Source organism: Oryx dammah, unplaced genomic scaffold, assembly GCF_014754425.2.
Source record: "Oryx dammah isolate SB20612 unplaced genomic scaffold, SCBI_Odam_1.1 HiC_scaffold_2, whole genome shotgun sequence".
NCBI lineage: Eukaryota > Metazoa > Chordata > Mammalia > Artiodactyla > Bovidae > Oryx > Oryx dammah.
Genome location: NW_024070186.1, coordinates 104413399 through 104429975, shown reverse-complemented (window position 1 = coordinate 104429975; position 16577 = coordinate 104413399). Strand labels below are relative to the sequence as shown.

Here is a 16577-nt window from a genome sequence, read left to right as displayed (position 1 = left end):
GAAACAGCGGTAGAAGCAATATACATTTCTTGGTTGGGGTGGGGGGAGCCTTCAATAAATATCTAAAACAATGACTAAATACTTTCCCCTTTAGATCACAGTTGCAAATACCTAGATAGAGAAGGAAGAGAAAACAACCTTCAGTTCTATAGTCGCCTTCTGGTATTTTCTATTCTGTGTGCAATCAGAGAGTGTAAGGAGAAATAATACATCTGGAAACTTAAATAAGATCTTTGTAATTCAAACTGATACAGGAGGAAGGATGCAGGTAGGTTTAAATGAAGAGAGGAAATGATTCTAAAAATGAAATCCCTAAAGAAAAACACTGCAGAAACAGTGCATAATAATAATAGTTTATGGTTTTTAAGTAAGAGATATTATATAAAGTTAAAAATTAGATGCAACAGAAATTTTCATGTTAACCTTTATGACACTCCTTGAGTATCAGCCATGGCATCACGTTGTTCTTATTGTACAGATGAAACAGAATGGGAAGCGATAGGCCTAAGATAGACAGAGAACAGACTAATAACAGAAGGAAAACTAGAGCCAATTGATAAACACATATTTATTTCACAGAGATATTTTTGCAAATTCCCTCAGAAACACAAAATGCCACAATAACAGATGTCTTTCAAGGTGAGTACTATTAAGGAAAGCTAGTGCAGTCTTCCACATTATAATCTTTAAAACTTTAAAGAAGATAGCTCCTTGGATCTTGTAATCCAAAGTACAGTATTCATAACTGGAAGTGAGAAAACTAACATTCTTCAGTTTTTACAATTTATGATTGCATTTTAAATTCTTGTTTCCTTTGTGATCACTATGTAATCCATACCTTTTAATTTTGGGGATTGTATAAATGAAGTATAGAGCAATTCAGGAACAAAACAGAAAATTAACACTGGGCAGCATTCATCATATAATGATTTTCAAAAAGATCTGCTAAATGATATAAATTCAGTGAAACAGAGGTGTTTAAAGACTAACTGGATTTATTCACTGGTTCCATTAAAGAAAAGTGGATGGTTAAGCAAAAACACTTTTCTTTGACTTTCTCTTCCTTTTTTGAACCATTTAATAGTTATATCAATTGTGCACATCACGACTTATAAAGCAATGAAAAAAAAGACTGTCAGTCATAAGCTAAAGGGAGTAGAGGTCCAAAGGTAATATCTGAGAAGGGAAACCAAGAGCTGAAGTTAAGAATTAGAGAAACAAGCATCTTATATAATATATTACCAGGCAGAGCCACGCATAACAGAAAGAACTGGAGGAAGATGACAGGGAGGAGAGATTATATAAAATACTAATGTGCCCCCAGGGTACTGGAACTAAATGGTGAACAGCATGTCTAGATAAGCTGCATAGAGTTCATTGTAAATTTGGAGTTCAGAGTATAAGATGACATGAATAAAGAGATAAGTGCCTGCGTACCCAAGCTGATGACAAATATGTTTGCAGGCATTCCTGCTGGGGCTTGGAGAATACACTGATAACCCATGGTTCCCCAGAGGCCTAGAAAACTTCATTTGTTGCAGAGGAAGTATGCTGGGTACCTTAGTCACCTCTAGGATCAGTGCTATTAATACCAGTGGTGTTATCATTATTTACTGGGCTCTTTCTCTGATCCACACCATAGCTGTTTCCAGGTTTGTAATTATCTCCATCTACTTGATTTACCTCTCCTGCCATTTAACTGCTTCAAGTCTTCAGGGAAACAATTATCAAATCCCTATCCCCAAATGCTAAATGATCCCTCAGGAACTGAAAAAAGTTATCACAGATTACCTTTATGAAGCAAGCGATATGTTCCCTAGCTACCCATAGAAATAGGTACAGGAGAGACCCAGTGTATACCTTGACAGTCATTCACAAGTGCATTCATTCATTCATTGAATTAAAATGTACTGAGCACCAACCATACATTAGAATCTGTGACACTGGAGATATAAAATTGAAAAGCAAGTCCCTCCCCTAAAGGAGCTCCCAATCTGGAGAGGAGAGAGATTCACTAACTGTTGGGTAGGGACCCAGAACAGGTTGGTAGCACTGATAAGAATACAGGGAGAACCAGAATTGGATAGGACAAGGAAAGTATTATCAGGCTGTCTTTTAAGGGATGGGTAGAAATTTGACTGAGAATAAATATATTGAAGGCACACCAAAAAAGACCATAAAATTTTAGTTATAGTGAAAAATTAAATTATCAAAATCATCATTCTATCATTTCTTCATCTCCATTCATCATATTCTTTTGGCATTTGTTTCATATAATTTTAAAGTGGTATCATAAACATTGACTATGCCAAAGTCTTTGACTGTGTGGATCACAATAAACTGTGGAAAATTCTGAAAGAGATGGGCTTACCAGACCACCTGACCTGCCCCTTAAGAAACCTGTATGCAGGTCAGGAAGCAACACTTAGAACTGGACATGGAACAACAGACTGGTTCCAAATAGGAGAAGGAGTACATCAAGGCTATATATTGTCACCCTGCTTATTTAACTTATATGCAGAGTACATCATGAGAAACGCTGGGCTGGAGGAAGCACACGCTGGAATCAAGATTGCCAGGAAAAATATCAATAACCTCAGATATGCAGATGACACCACCCTTATGGCAGAAAGCGAAGAAGAACTAAAGAGCTTCTTTCTTATTTTTTAATCTCAGTTTTATTTATTTATTTATTTTACTTTACAATATTGTATTGGTTTTGCCATACATTGACATGAATCTGCCATGGGTGTACATGTATTCCCCATCCTGAAACACCCTCCCACCTCCCTCCCCATACCATCCCTCTGGGTCATCCCAGTGCACCAGCCAGGAGCACACTGTATCATGCATCGAACCTGGCGATTGGTTTCATATATGATAATATACATGTTTCAATGCCATTCTCCCATATCATCCCTCCCTCCCTCGCCCTCTCCCACAGAGTCCAAAGACTGTTCTATACATCTGTGTCTCTTTTGCTGTCTCACATACAGGATTATCGTTACCATCTTTCTAAATTCCATATATATGCATTAGTATACCGTATTGGTGTTTTTCTTTCTGGCTTACTTCACTCTGTATAATCGACTCCAGTTTCATCCACCTCATTAGAACTGATTCAAATGTATTCTTTTTAATGGCTGAGTAATACTCCATTGTGCATATGTACCACTGCTTTCTTATCCATTCATCTGCTGATGGACATCTAGGTTGCTTCCATGTCCTGGCTATTATAAACAGTGCTGCAATGAACATTGGGGTACATGTGTCTCTTTCAATTCTGGTTTCCTCAGTGTGTATGCCCAGCAGTGGGATTGCTGGGTCATAAGGCAGTTCTATTTCCAGTTTTTAAAGGAATCTCCACACTGTTCTCCATAGTGGCTGTACTAGTTTGCATTCCCACCAACAGTGTAAGAGGGTTCCCTTTTCTCCAGACCCTCTCCAGCATTTATTGCTTGTAGACTTTTGGATAGCAGCCATTCTGACTGGCATGAAATGGTACCTCATTGTGGTTTTGAATTTGTTGATGAAAGTGAAAGAGGAGAGTAAAAAAGTTGGCTTAAAACTCAACATTCAGAAAACGAAGATCATGGCATCTGGTCCCATCACTTCATGGCAAATAGATGGGGAAACAGTGGAAAAATAGTGACAGACTTTATTTCTTTGGGCTCCAAAAGCATTGCAGATGGTGATTGCAGCCATGAATTAAAAGATGCTTACTCCTTGGAAGGAAAGTTATGACCAAACTAGATAGCATATTAAAAAGCAGAGATATTACTTTACCAACAAAGGTCCATCTAGTCAAAGCTATGGTTTTTCCAGTAGCCATGTATGAATGTGAGAATTGGACTATAAAGAAAGCTGAGCACTGAAGAACTGATTCTTTTAAACTGTGGTGTTGGAGAAGACTCTTGAGAGTCCCTGGGACAGCTAGGAGATCCAACCAGTCCATCCTAAAGGAGATTAGTCCTGGGTGTTCATTGGAAGGACTGATGTTGAAGCTGAAACTCCAATATTTTGGCCACCTGATGGGAAGAGTTGACTGATTTGAAAAGACCCTGATGTTGGGAAAGATTGGAGGCAGGAGGAGAAGGGGCCAACAGAGGATGAGATGGTTGGATGTCATCACTGACTCAATGGACATGAGTTTGGGTAAACTCCCAGAGTTGGTGATGGACAGGGAGGCCTGGCATGCTGTAGTTCATGGGGTTGCAAACAGTCAGACATGACTGAGCAACTGAACTGAATAAACATTATTGGCATCACAGAGCAGAAGTGGTCCCCTCACCAGTTCGTCTTATCAGTATCACTCAGTTTTATCACTTCATGCAGCTGAGAGAGCGACATCACTGCACCACGCTCTGCCTGTCTGATAAACACTATGCTTCTGCTTTCCTCTGCATTCCTGCCGTGAGCCTGCACAACAACTCTGATTTCAATCTCATTCTCTTCTGCTCATGACTAAAAAGGAAGAAAAGTATAAGAAAAGAGCTTTGTTACTTTGTGTAACATTGGATTAGGGCTTCCTCATGAATATACTGTTATCCCCTTGGGTCAGCCACCCTAACCAAATCTGAAAGACCTTTATGATTCTTGTTTTCTCAATCTTTTATCTCAGTCTGCACATAACAAGTGATATTCAGGTTGGTGGGGGAGCAGGTTCTGGTAAACATGGTCCTCAAATTTTGGAGGGGAAGTAAGAGACCTTCAGTAATTTTTCATGGTTACAAGCACTAGGTAGACAAATAGTGCCAGATGACTGCAGGTGTAACATAAAGGGCATGAGTAATGCCCAGTTGCTAGCATGATAACTATAATCCTATCCCATTCTCTCCCAGTGGGGCCTTCCCTGGCGGCTCAGATGGTAAAGCATCCACCTGCAATGGGGGAGACTGGGGTTTGAGCCCTGGGTGGGGAAGATGCCCTGGAGGAGGGGATGGCTACCACTCCAGTGTTTTTGCATGGAGAATTCCATGGACAGAGCAGTCTGGTGGGTTACAGTCCATGGGATGGATCCCAAAGAGCCGGACATGACTGAATGACTAACACTTTCCCCTTTTTTCCCTCTCCCAACTCAAAAACCATGTAAATCAGGGTGATTTTATATAGATAATCATGACTCTACCATAATTAATTTATAGTTAACTTACTCAAAAACCACCAGCATTTTAAACATGAATAATATTATCTATTATTAGAGCCATCTCTCCAGTGGTTATTACCTGCCCGGCTGCCTGACACCATGGCTGGTTGGGCAAGCTACACTAGCTGTACTAGATACAGAATGCCAGTTTGTTAGACCTTGTTTATGCATTCTGGTGTCTTTCTAATCCAAATGCTTTATCTGCCTTTGTAGATTTGGAACAGTGAGCAGCACATGCTTTACATCTTTGTCAGAGGATGGCAGAGTGGCCTCTTCATTGAAAGAGAGGAATGAAAGGCAGAGTAAGGACGAGGAGAGCAGAGCTAAAGTTTAAAACTCTTCACCATTTCCTCTCTCATTCAAAAGGAGAGTAAGAAGGTGGTTAGAAAGGAGCAGAAACAGTTTTCAAGTGTTGAATGCTTTAATCTTCAAAATCACTCTACAAAATAGGTGGTGTTATTATCCCATTTTACACTCTTGTGAGAAGTTAGTAACTTGACCAAGCACAGAGAGTCAATCAATAGGAGAGCCTGGCACCCTAACCTTTCTGGCTCCAGGTATCATTCTTTAAAAGCCATCTACCTGGAGGACATTTTTCCTTGATAAGTCAGCAACTACGCTCCAGTCTGCCAGGTTATTTTGGTTACTTCAATATTATGAAGCCCTAAATGGCTTCATATCTCTAGTAAGATCCCAAAGGGAGGGGGTCAGGGGGTCAGCTCAATTCCTGTTATTCATTCACGTGTTGCCTACTCTCACAACTTCACTCTAATCAATAGGCTTGCATTCTCCCACCACAGCGCTTCCCTGGTGGCTCAGATGGTAAAGAAATCTGTCTGCAATGCAGGAGACCCAGGTTCAATCCCTGGGTTGGGAAGATTCCTTGGAGAAGGGAATGGCAACCCACTCCAGTATTCTTGCCTGGAGCATTCCATGAATAGAGGAGCCTGGCAGGCGACTGTCCATGGGGACAGCTCTTCACTATCCAACAAGCCCTAAATAGGCTGAAGCTACTTTCATTAATATTAATAGGTAAATAAATAAAAACCCAGATAGGTTTATGTTTGCATCAAAACTACTAGATTCATTTTTGTTTTATAAAAATAATCAGTTTAGGGACTTCCCTGGTGGTCCAGTGGTTAAGAATCCACCTGCCACAGGGTGGACACAGGTTTGATCCTGAGTCTGGGAAGATTCCACATGTCACGGAGCAACTAAGCCCATGCTCCACAACTACGGAGCCTGGGCTCCTAGAGCTTGTGCACCACAACTAGGGAAGCCAACTCAATGAGAAGCCTGAGCTCTGCAATGAAGAGCAGCCAGCCCCCACTAGCTGTAACTAGACAAAGCCCCATGCAGCTATGAAGACCCAGAGCAGCCAAAAGTAAATAAATAAATAAAGTTTTTAAAAATCAGTATACCTGAATGTTTTTAGTTGAAAAATTTTCAATCTATTGTTTATATTATAGTTGCTATACTTTCACTACATTAAGGCAAGAATAACCTCTAAATGTTCATGTTTACTTGCTTGAATTAGAGATAGTTCAACTTCTAAAGTCTTTACAAAGTTCTTCAAATAGCTTTGATGAATAAGCAAACAATTCATTTTTTCATATGTCTGATAATTCAATGAAAATGAGTTTTTATAAATATATAGTGTATTTTTTCTAAAAAGCAAAATGTCTTTTTCTGAGTTGACAAATACATATTTTTATTATATTTGTGTGTGTGGCAATAGAGAAACACATGGCCCATGGAGCCAGAATGTAAGGATTTGAAATTTCACTCTGCCTATTTTTTAGCAGAAAGGAAAGTTATTTGACTTCTCTGAATTTCAGTTAATTAAGCTAATATTTAGAACAATGTCTGGTATGTATCCAATAAGTCTTAGCTGTTATTAACCTGGAGGGAGGGAGTAATTGCTCCAAGCAGTCCCTCTAATTTAACTGGGAATTTCTGTAAAGCAAGAATACCTAATCTACAAATTGCCTCCAAATGTAATGAAATTTTAATACTAACTTAACAATTAATGGAGATGATATAATAGTACACTCTGGAGATATTTAATTAAACATTTATTGTTTCAATATTGCAGCTTTTGATATTCTGAGCACAGTTTTTTTTTTCTTTCTAGCTCTCGAATACTTATTTTTATTGGCCCTTGAAATGTCATACTACTATTTGTAGTGCTTGATGGATAAGATGGTCTTTGCCAAAGTAAATGGGACAGCTTTGAAGGCTACCTTTTCTGGCTCCAAATATCTTTCTGTGATAGTCTGCCTCTTGGAGAACATTTCTTCTCAGCAAGAGTTTGGTAAGGTTTCTAGAAGTTTTGGAAAGGTTACTAAACTGGGGTTCAAAGATAGAACATTAAAATCCCAGGTATCACTGATGAGCCAAAATTCTAAAACTATTTTTGCCTAAATTCAGAGGTTATACCAAAACCTAGGCTGAAGCTGGCCCTGCATTTAAACATAAATAGGAGAAAGAATGATTTAGTAGAGGGTTGGAACCGGCACTGATCCAAGAAGGAATATCTTCTTTAATAAACTGGGACTATATCTTGACATACATAGTTATCATGTCATTTTAATTTTCCAAATGGCATTGAAAACCAAAGGTGGGTAAAATTGATACCTTAGCACAAGCCAAGGCCAAAGTACTAAACTACCAATAGTGATTGTATTTTTCACCTCCATTCAATCAGAGAAAAAGAAGGAATACAAGAAAAAGCCAGTTTAGCTCTAGAACGATGATGAAGCAATAAAATTTTACATTTTATTAAATTTCAACCTTCAGTATGTCTTTTAAATATTAAGTGTGATGTAATGTGAAGTACCCATAAAGCACTTCTGCTGCTTACAGAAATATAATTGTCTCCAGGAAAAGTACTTATTTGAGTTACAAATAAGCTGCTTTTTTCATGGAACATCATTTTGAAAGAAAAACTGGCAGCCAACTATGGTATTCATACTTGGGTATTTGGCAAGCATTTTTGCAAAAAAAAAAAAAAAAGGATGTAGAGAGCCTATCACTTCAAGAAAAACAACTAAAAAGCTTAATAAATTTTAAGTTTTGCAAGCTAAAATTGAAATTTTAGAAAATTTTATCTGCTACCACGAACTTGGCCTCTTGCCAATACTCAAAGACTTTTCTGGTGAGATTGGTGGGATATTAATGAACATGATATTTGGATATTATGTAATAAAATGAGCTACCATTTGAAAGATCTGCATTATTCAGTGAATCATTACTTTCCAAATGACCAATGCATGATATTACACATCTATTAAAAATGGAAGATACACCAGTGAATTTTAATGTAACAGTATTATTCAGGTCTAAGATTACACATTGTACTTAACTTCTAATCAATTATCATTTGTCAAATTTTAGTGGTGTAGAAAGAATAAAAGCTTTAATTAACTGAAAAGGTCATTAAAATATCCTCTCCATTTATGTATTTATGTGAGGCCATATTTTCTTCATCTACTTCAACCAAAACAACATATGACAACAGATAAAATGCAGAAGCAGATATGAGAATCAAGGTTCAGTTCAGTTCAGTCACTCAGTCGAGTCTGACTCTCTGCAACCCCACGGACTGCAGCATGCCAAGTCTCCCTGTCCATCACCAGCTCCCAGAGTTTACTCAAACTCTTGTCCATCGAGTTGGTGATGCCATCCAACCATCTCATCCTCTGTCATCCCCTTCTCCTCCGGCCTTCAATCTTTCCCAGCATTAGGGTCTTTTCAAATGAGTCAGCTCTTCGCATCAGGTGGCCAAAGTATTGGAGTTTCAGCTTTAACATCAGTCTTTCCAATGAACACCCAGGACTGATCTCCTTTAGGATGGACTGGTTGGATCTCCTTGCAGTCCAAGGGACTCTCAAGAGTCTTCTCCAACACCACAATTCAGAAACATCAATTCTTCAGCGATCAGTTTTCTTCATAGTCCAACTCTCACATCCATATATAACTACCATAGCTTTGACTAGACGGACCTTTGTTGGCAAAGTAATGTCTCTGCTTTTTAATATACTGTCTAGGTTGGTCAATAACTTTTCTTCCCGGAGCAAGGGTCTTTTAATTTCATGGCTGCAATCACCATCTGCAGTGATTTTAAAGCCCTTAAAAATAAAGCCTGTCACTATTTCCATTGTTTCCCCTTCTATTTGCCATGAAGTGATGGGACCAGATGCTATGATCTTAGTTTTCTGAATGTTGAGTTTTAAGCCAACTTTTTCACTCTCCTCTTTCACTTTCATCAAGAGGCTTTTTAGTTCTTTGCTTTCTGCCTTAAGGGTGGTGTCATCTGCATATCTGAGGTTATTGATATTTCTCCTGGCATGTCTTTTATTAATTCATGCATTTAAAACATTTGCAAATATATAAACAATGCCACAGTTTCCACGATTTTTCTTTTGGAAGATATAATTACTTTTTCATAAAAATATGTCATATATGTTAACATGTATTGGGTTTACTTTTTTAATGAATTAATATCAAGATTTACTTAGTTTTCATCTCTAACATGGAGTATCAAGTGATAATAATTCATAAACAAAAGTTCGGTGGTGCTCAATTTTTAAAAGTGAAAAAGAGTCCTGTGACCAAAACTTTTGAGAGTTACAGCCCTAAGGTTAAAGAAATTCTAGACCAGCAGCCATTATGACATCAGCTTCGGGTCAGCCTATGAAGGATTCCACACAATTGCTCAGAATTTCACAGAGCTCTCCAGCTGAACTGCCCTATAAGAAGTTAACCATCGAAGAGGGCCTGCTATTGTCCTTGATGTTCTCCATAGGACATTCAACAATGTCACCGGGAAAGATACCCAACAAAGAGTAAGAGAAAAACCATTTCATTCTTCAATTTCTTTGCTTCTTTCTTTGATTTTGGTCAGGTTTCCCAACACTGTGTCTCTTGTTTCATTATGAAAGATGTACAAACTTCAAGCCAAAAGGGTAAAAGCTGCTGCTGGGCAGATGTGGAATTCAAATTTCTCCAAGATCAGACAATCTCTTAAAAATGCTTACCACAAATGTAAGACTCAGTATCCGAATTCAACCAGACATCCAATTATGATTTCCCATGATTGTGATCAAGAGGACCTTAATGCTGATGAAGAAATGAATCTTTTAGTAATGCTCCAAGATATTAAAACCACCCAGCTTGAACTCCTCAGCCAAATGACTGGCATGATCTGTGCATTATCAAAAATCCAGGAAAGGACTGACTACTGTCAGAAGCAGATGGAAGTACTGGAAACCAAAATGAATGTTAATGAAAATAAACAGTGTACAACAGCTGAAGATATCGTCTCTGTGAAGGAAGACATTGATGCTTTAAAGAAGAAGGTGGCAGAAGTGGGAAACCAGAATTCTTGCTCCAATGTACATTGTTTAGAGGTTCTGGATGGAGAAAAGGGTAAAGAGATCATAGAACTTCTTCACAGAGTCACACAATCAGAAACTCTGAAGAACACACTGACCTCTATAGATTCGGAAATCTCTTCAGCAGAACCAGAGAAAGTGCTCAGTTATCCTAAGTCCACTGATCATCTTGAGGAAAAAACAATATCTCCTCAGATTAAAGCTCTGAAGAAAAGTAACTATCAAAATGCATTAAGAAGCTTTCAAAAAGCAAAGTCAAATATTTATATCTACCCAGACTTTAATACATGGATCAAGCTAACTTTTGTCCATGGAGGAAAGTGGAGATTTTTCCTCAGTGCAACCAAGTTAGAGGAATTCATCCAGTGGCTTCTTTCGAGGCCAACCCTCCTTCCTGAGGAACCACAAGTCATAACCCAGAAGTATTGTCTTTTCACTGGGCCTATCACAAGCTTGACCACCATCTGTGTCTCTGTTTTCAACTACATTTATTGTCTTTTTGGTTCCTCAAAAGAGGAAGTAACTCGACTATAGAGTAATTTTCTGCTTTGCTTGGTACACAATAAATGTTACCTGGCCACGCCAAGCATTCACGTGTCTTTGTGGTTGCTGTGAGCTCCTTGGTAGTAAAGTTAGCTCACTATGGGTTGGCTGCCTGCAAAGTTTCTTTATGTCTACAGTAAGTTGAGGCATACCATCCCATTAGACAATTGTGATGCGTTTTCCGTCAAGTTTCTTATTTTCCCCAAGAGCAATTCATGAGGACTCCTCCAGTGCCCATTTCATAGATAACTGGAAACAAAGAATAAAGGGGTCCAAAATGAGAAACACTTTTAGTAGCCCCCACTATTGTCTTAGTGGCCTCTGCAGATGAGATCTGCGGCACAGAGACAGACTCTACCAACAAAATTTTAAATAGCATAGAGTGCAAAAGATAACACGGACAAAGTTAGAGCTATAACAATGTAAGGCACTGAAAGGACAAGGTGCCTTATATTTATTTATTTCAAAATCGGGATTTTTCTTTCAGTTTCATCTCTATCAAACAATTGGAAAAGAGGGAAAAGCTGAATATGGTATTGGGTGGTTTGGGGTTTTTTTTCACATTTTCATGAAATGAGACAAATGCCATATCTTACAGGTTTGATACAGAGGAAAACGCAAAATCCAAGGATGGATGTGTGAACTAAGTTAAATCTTGACACTATACCACCATAGAATCTTATATGACAAAGTCTTTTTTTTTTCCTTCATATGAACCATATAAATACTACACATCCAGGGTGGACTTCATTCCTGGACATAATAGGTGGTTGCCCTTGTAATGTAATTTTTCTAAATATCATGCTGCTGCTGCTGCTAAGTCGCTTCAGTCGTGTCCGACTCTGTGCGACCCCATAGACGGCAGCCCACCAGCCTCCTCCATCCCAGGGATTCTCCAGGCAAGAACACTGGAGTGGGTTGCATTTCCTTCTTCAAAATATCATGCTAATCAACTGCAAAAAAAAAAAAAGTTTCCTTCACCACTAGTTAGTAAATGAAATCTACCAATAGAGAATCACAAGCTGTTAAACTACAAATATTCTTGACAAGTGTACTATTTTAAACTACTCTCAGTTAATCATTTCAAAGAGGGCTTTGGCAGTTAGCAAAGAACAACCATTTCAAATGAGGAAAAAGCTGCTAAGGTGTGTATAGAAGAAACTAAGGGAGAAGTAGGCTAAGAAGACACAACATTGTCTGGAGCCAGTCTGGTAATAATTATACACTACAACTTTTTCATTTACAAATGCATTTTATTTGACCTTTCTTTACAAATGTACAGATAAGATGTAAACAAAAATAACTGAAAATATGTCAGTATGTGATGGGGCAGCATGGATCATCCTATCATCAGTTCAGTTCAGTTGCTCAGTCGGGTCCGACTCTTTGTGACCCCATGGACTGCAGCACGCCAGGCTTCCCTGTCCATCACCAACTCCCAGAGTTTACTCAAACTCATGTCCATTGAGTATGTGATGCCATCCAACCATCTCATCCTCTGTCGTCTCATTCTCTTCCTGCCTTGAATCTTTCCCGGCATCAGGGTTTTTTCCAGTCAGTTTTTCGCACCAGGTGGCCCAAGTATTGGAGTTTCAGCTTCACCATCAGTCTTTCCAATGAATATTCAGGATTGATTTCCTTTAGGATGGACTGCTTTGATCTCCTTGCAGACCAAGGGACTCTCAAGAGTCTTCTCCAACACCACAGTTCAAAAGCATCAATTCTTTGGCACTCAGCTTTCTTTATAGTCCAACTCTCATATCCATACATGACTACTAGAAAAACCATAACTTTGACTAGACAGACTTTTGTTTGCAAAGTAATGTCTCTGCTTTTTAATATACTGTCTAGGTTGGTCATAACTTTTCTTCCAAGAAGCAACTGCCTTTTAATTTCATGGCTGCAGTCTTTTATCATCCTATCATATACCTACTTAAAACAAGGACATCTGTTAAATAGGTAACAGTGCTAACAAAGGGCAACCGTGCTAACAAAGTAAAATACCATTCCAGTAAAGGCAGCAGAACACTTTCTCTCTCTCTACTGACTACCAGAGATATCCTTAAAGAACTGAGCTCTAGCCAAGCCCACTGGATGTGCCCCTCACATCAGAGTAACTAGGGAAGGTCTGCCATGACTCAGGCAGATGACCTCACAAGCAGCTTCTGGGAGAGTAAGAAGTGACTCAGCCGGTATTTCCTGGGTCACCCGAGCCTCTATATTAATGCACACTTTCACTTTTTCTCCCCTAGGTGCCCCCTTAGCACTTGTCTAATGTTTCTAGACAGGAAAAGAGTTTAGGTTAAAAGCCTGGAATCAGAAGACCTCAGTTCTGAACAGTCTTAAATTTTATACTCATGAGCTTTATGGTTTCTCATCCATCTTTTTTTTTTGTCATCTATAAAAAGGGAATCATTATATTTGTTCAGTAAGGAACAATGGCGGGTAAAAGAAAAAGTGGGAGACACTGCCTGTGTAGACACAGAATGTCAAATAGGGCAAGCAAAAGACATACACACAACTCTAAGGTATGATAGACGGGCAGCAAAGAGCAGTATAAAAAGTGTTCCTGCTATCAGAGGAGAAAGAAGGTTGAGGGGCTGTGTAGTAAGGAGGTAAAGTGGAGGGCAGTGGTATAGTAAGGAGGAGGTGGTGAGGGGTGTACCAGGCAGAAGGAAAAATGGGAGCACAGGAGTGGGTAGGGAACATGGGAAATAAAAGCCACGAGGCACTTGATAAACGTAAAGTTCTGACAGGCTATCATTTCCACTCCTCTATAGATCTAATTTTTCTCTTCAGGGATCCCCACTATGTTCATTTTAACCTGTTTTGTACCTACATAAGGACGTTAGATAAGAGGAAAGTGAGAAGGACACTACCTGATTTTCTCAGGATCTCAAAATTTCCCTAACGATGACTGTCTTGTTAATTCACAAAAGTTCCCTGTGCGGAAAGAGGATTTTGCTCTTGAGTCAATTATTTATTACCATCACCTAGACAAGCTCTCACCTGACTCGTTAAAATTATAACTCGATTTGAAACTACATGTAAAAAAAATAATCGCTTTCAAATTAACTTGCCTCTCAGCCTACTCACCTCCATCTCACTTGGCTCAGAGGAAGTGATGCCTCTTTTGTCCACCCTCCTCTTCCAGTGCCTGGTAGGGACTTAATCCGTTATTAAGGACTGTTCTCTCCTCCAGGTTAGTCACCAGCTCCCAGTTCTTTGTGCTCAGCTTATATCAGTGTCTGTTTCCCTTGTCCCTGGTTCCCCTCCTCTTTTGCTGGTCTCCCATCATACTCTTTGAGAGCCCACCTGCCTGTCCGCACCTCCTCCTCTCCTACTCCTTCCACAGCTCTTAGAATCAAGTCTTCCAAGCTCTCTCTTCTGGTCCTCTTCCCACCACTCTGGCAGATCCTCCTCAGTTTCTTAGATGATTCCTTCGCCACTAATTCCCTTAAATACTGATGTTTCACTTTAATCATTCCCAAGTCAAAGGATTCCTAACCCAGCCTCTCCTGGAACATCGTTAGCTTTAGTTCCAAGTGACTACTTATCTTCTCCACATGGATGAGTCTCAAACTCTTTACTTCCTAAAATTAACCTTCGTAGCTCTTCTTTCCTATGATTCAAAGCTATTTCTCTTCCAGTATCCTTTTTATTAACGGCATCCCAATGCAAACTATCAACATCACCAAAGTGGAAATTACTCTCATTTTCTCCCTTACTTGCTATATTAATCATCAAATCTTTCCTTGTTTATCTTCCAACAATTCATGGAATCTATCCTCTGTCTCTGTCCCCACTTCTGTTTTGGTTCAAGCCATCGGTTCAGTCAGTTCTGTTCAGTGACTCAGTCATGTCCAACTCTTTGCAACCCCATGGACTGCAGCATCCCAGGCCTCCATGTCCATTACCAACTCCTGGAGTTTACTCAAATTCATGTCCATCAAGTCGGTGATGCCATCCAACCATCTCATCCTCTGTCGTCTCCTTCTCCTCCAGCCTTCAATCTTTCCCAGCATCAGGGTCTTTTCCAGTGAGTCAGTTCTTCGCATCAGGTGGCCAAAATATTGGAGTTTCAGCTTCAACATCAGTCCTTCCAATGAACACCCAGGACTGATCTCCTTTAGAATGGACTGGCTGGATCTCCTTGCAGTCCAAAGGACTCTCAAGAGTCTTCTCCAACACCACAGTTCAAAAACATCTACTTTTTGGTGCTCAGCTTTCTTTATAGTCCAACTCTCATATCCATACATGACTACTAGAAAAACCATAACTTTGACTAGACAGACTTTTGTTGGCAAAGTAATGTCTCTGCTTTTTAATATACTGTCGAGGTTGGTCATAACTTTTCTTCCAAGGAGCAAGGGTCTTTTAATCACCATCTGCAGTGATTTTGGAGCTCCAAAAAATAAAGGCTGTCACTGTTTCCACTGTTTCCCCATTGCCATGAAGTGATGGGACTGGATACCATGATCTTAATTTTCTGAATGTTGAGCTTTAAGCCAACTTTTTCACTCTCCTCTTTCACTTTTATCAAGAGGCTCTTTATTTCTTCTTCACTTTCTGCCATAAGGGTGGTGTCATCTGCATATCTGAGGTTATTGATATTTCTCGCGGCAATCTCAATTCCAGCCTGTGCTTCCTCCAGCCCAGCATTTCTCATGATATACTCTGCGTATAAGTTAAATAAGTAGGGTGACAATATACAGCCTTGACGTACTCCTTTGCCTATTTGGAACCAGTCTGTTGTTCCATGTCCAGTTCTAAGTGTTGCTTCCTGACTTGCAAACAGGTTTCTCAAGAGGCAGGTCAGGTGGTCTGGTATTCCCATCTCTTTCAGAATTTTCTACAGTTTATTGTGATCCAACAGACAAAGGCTTTGGCATAGTCAATAAAGCAGAAATAGATGTTTTTCTGGAACTCTCTTGCTTTTTCCATGATCCAACAGATGTTGGCAATTTGATCTCTGGTTCCTCTGCCTTTTCTAAAACCAGCTTGAACATCTGGAAGTTTATGGTTCATGTTCTGCTGAAGCCTGGCTTGGAGAATTTTGAGCATTACTTTATTAGCATGTGAGATGAGTTCAATTGTGCAGTAGTTTGAGCATTCTTTGGCATTGCCTTTCTTTTGGATTGGAATGAAAACTGACCTTTTCCAGTCCTGTGGCCACTGCTGACTTTTCCAAATCTGCTGGCATATTGAGTGCAGCACTTGCACAGCATCATCTTTGAGGATTTGAAACAGCTCAACTGGAATTCCATCACCTCCACTAGCTTTGTTCATAGTGATGCTTTCTAAGGCCCACTTGACTTTGCATTCCAGGATGTCTGGCTTTAGGTGAGTGATGATACCATTGGGATTATCTGGGTCGTGAAGCCATAATATCTCTCTATGAATGACATGTTTTCCTTCTTGGTATCCCAGGCTCCACAATGTCCCTAATCTGATCCTAAAAGGGTAATCTTTTAAATGAAGCAAAGATAATT

General features: G+C 39.4%; 1 protein-coding gene across 1 annotated transcript; it reads left to right on the top strand.

Annotated features, from left to right (window-relative positions):
* The first annotated feature begins 10089 nt into the window (after positions 1 to 10089).
* CCDC54 (coiled-coil domain containing 54) lies at positions 10090 to 11076 on the top strand. The gene has a single exon (XM_040225351.1). The coding sequence runs from the start codon at positions 10090 to 10092 to the stop codon at positions 11074 to 11076; it is 987 nt and encodes a 328-aa protein (XP_040081285.1).
* The last annotated feature ends 5501 nt before the right edge of the window (positions 11077 to 16577 follow it).

Coding starts and splice junctions, on each gene's coding strand:
- CCDC54 (XM_040225351.1), top strand. CDS start 10,090: ATGTACAAACTTCAAGCCAAAAGGGTAAAAGCTGCTGCTGGGCAGATG.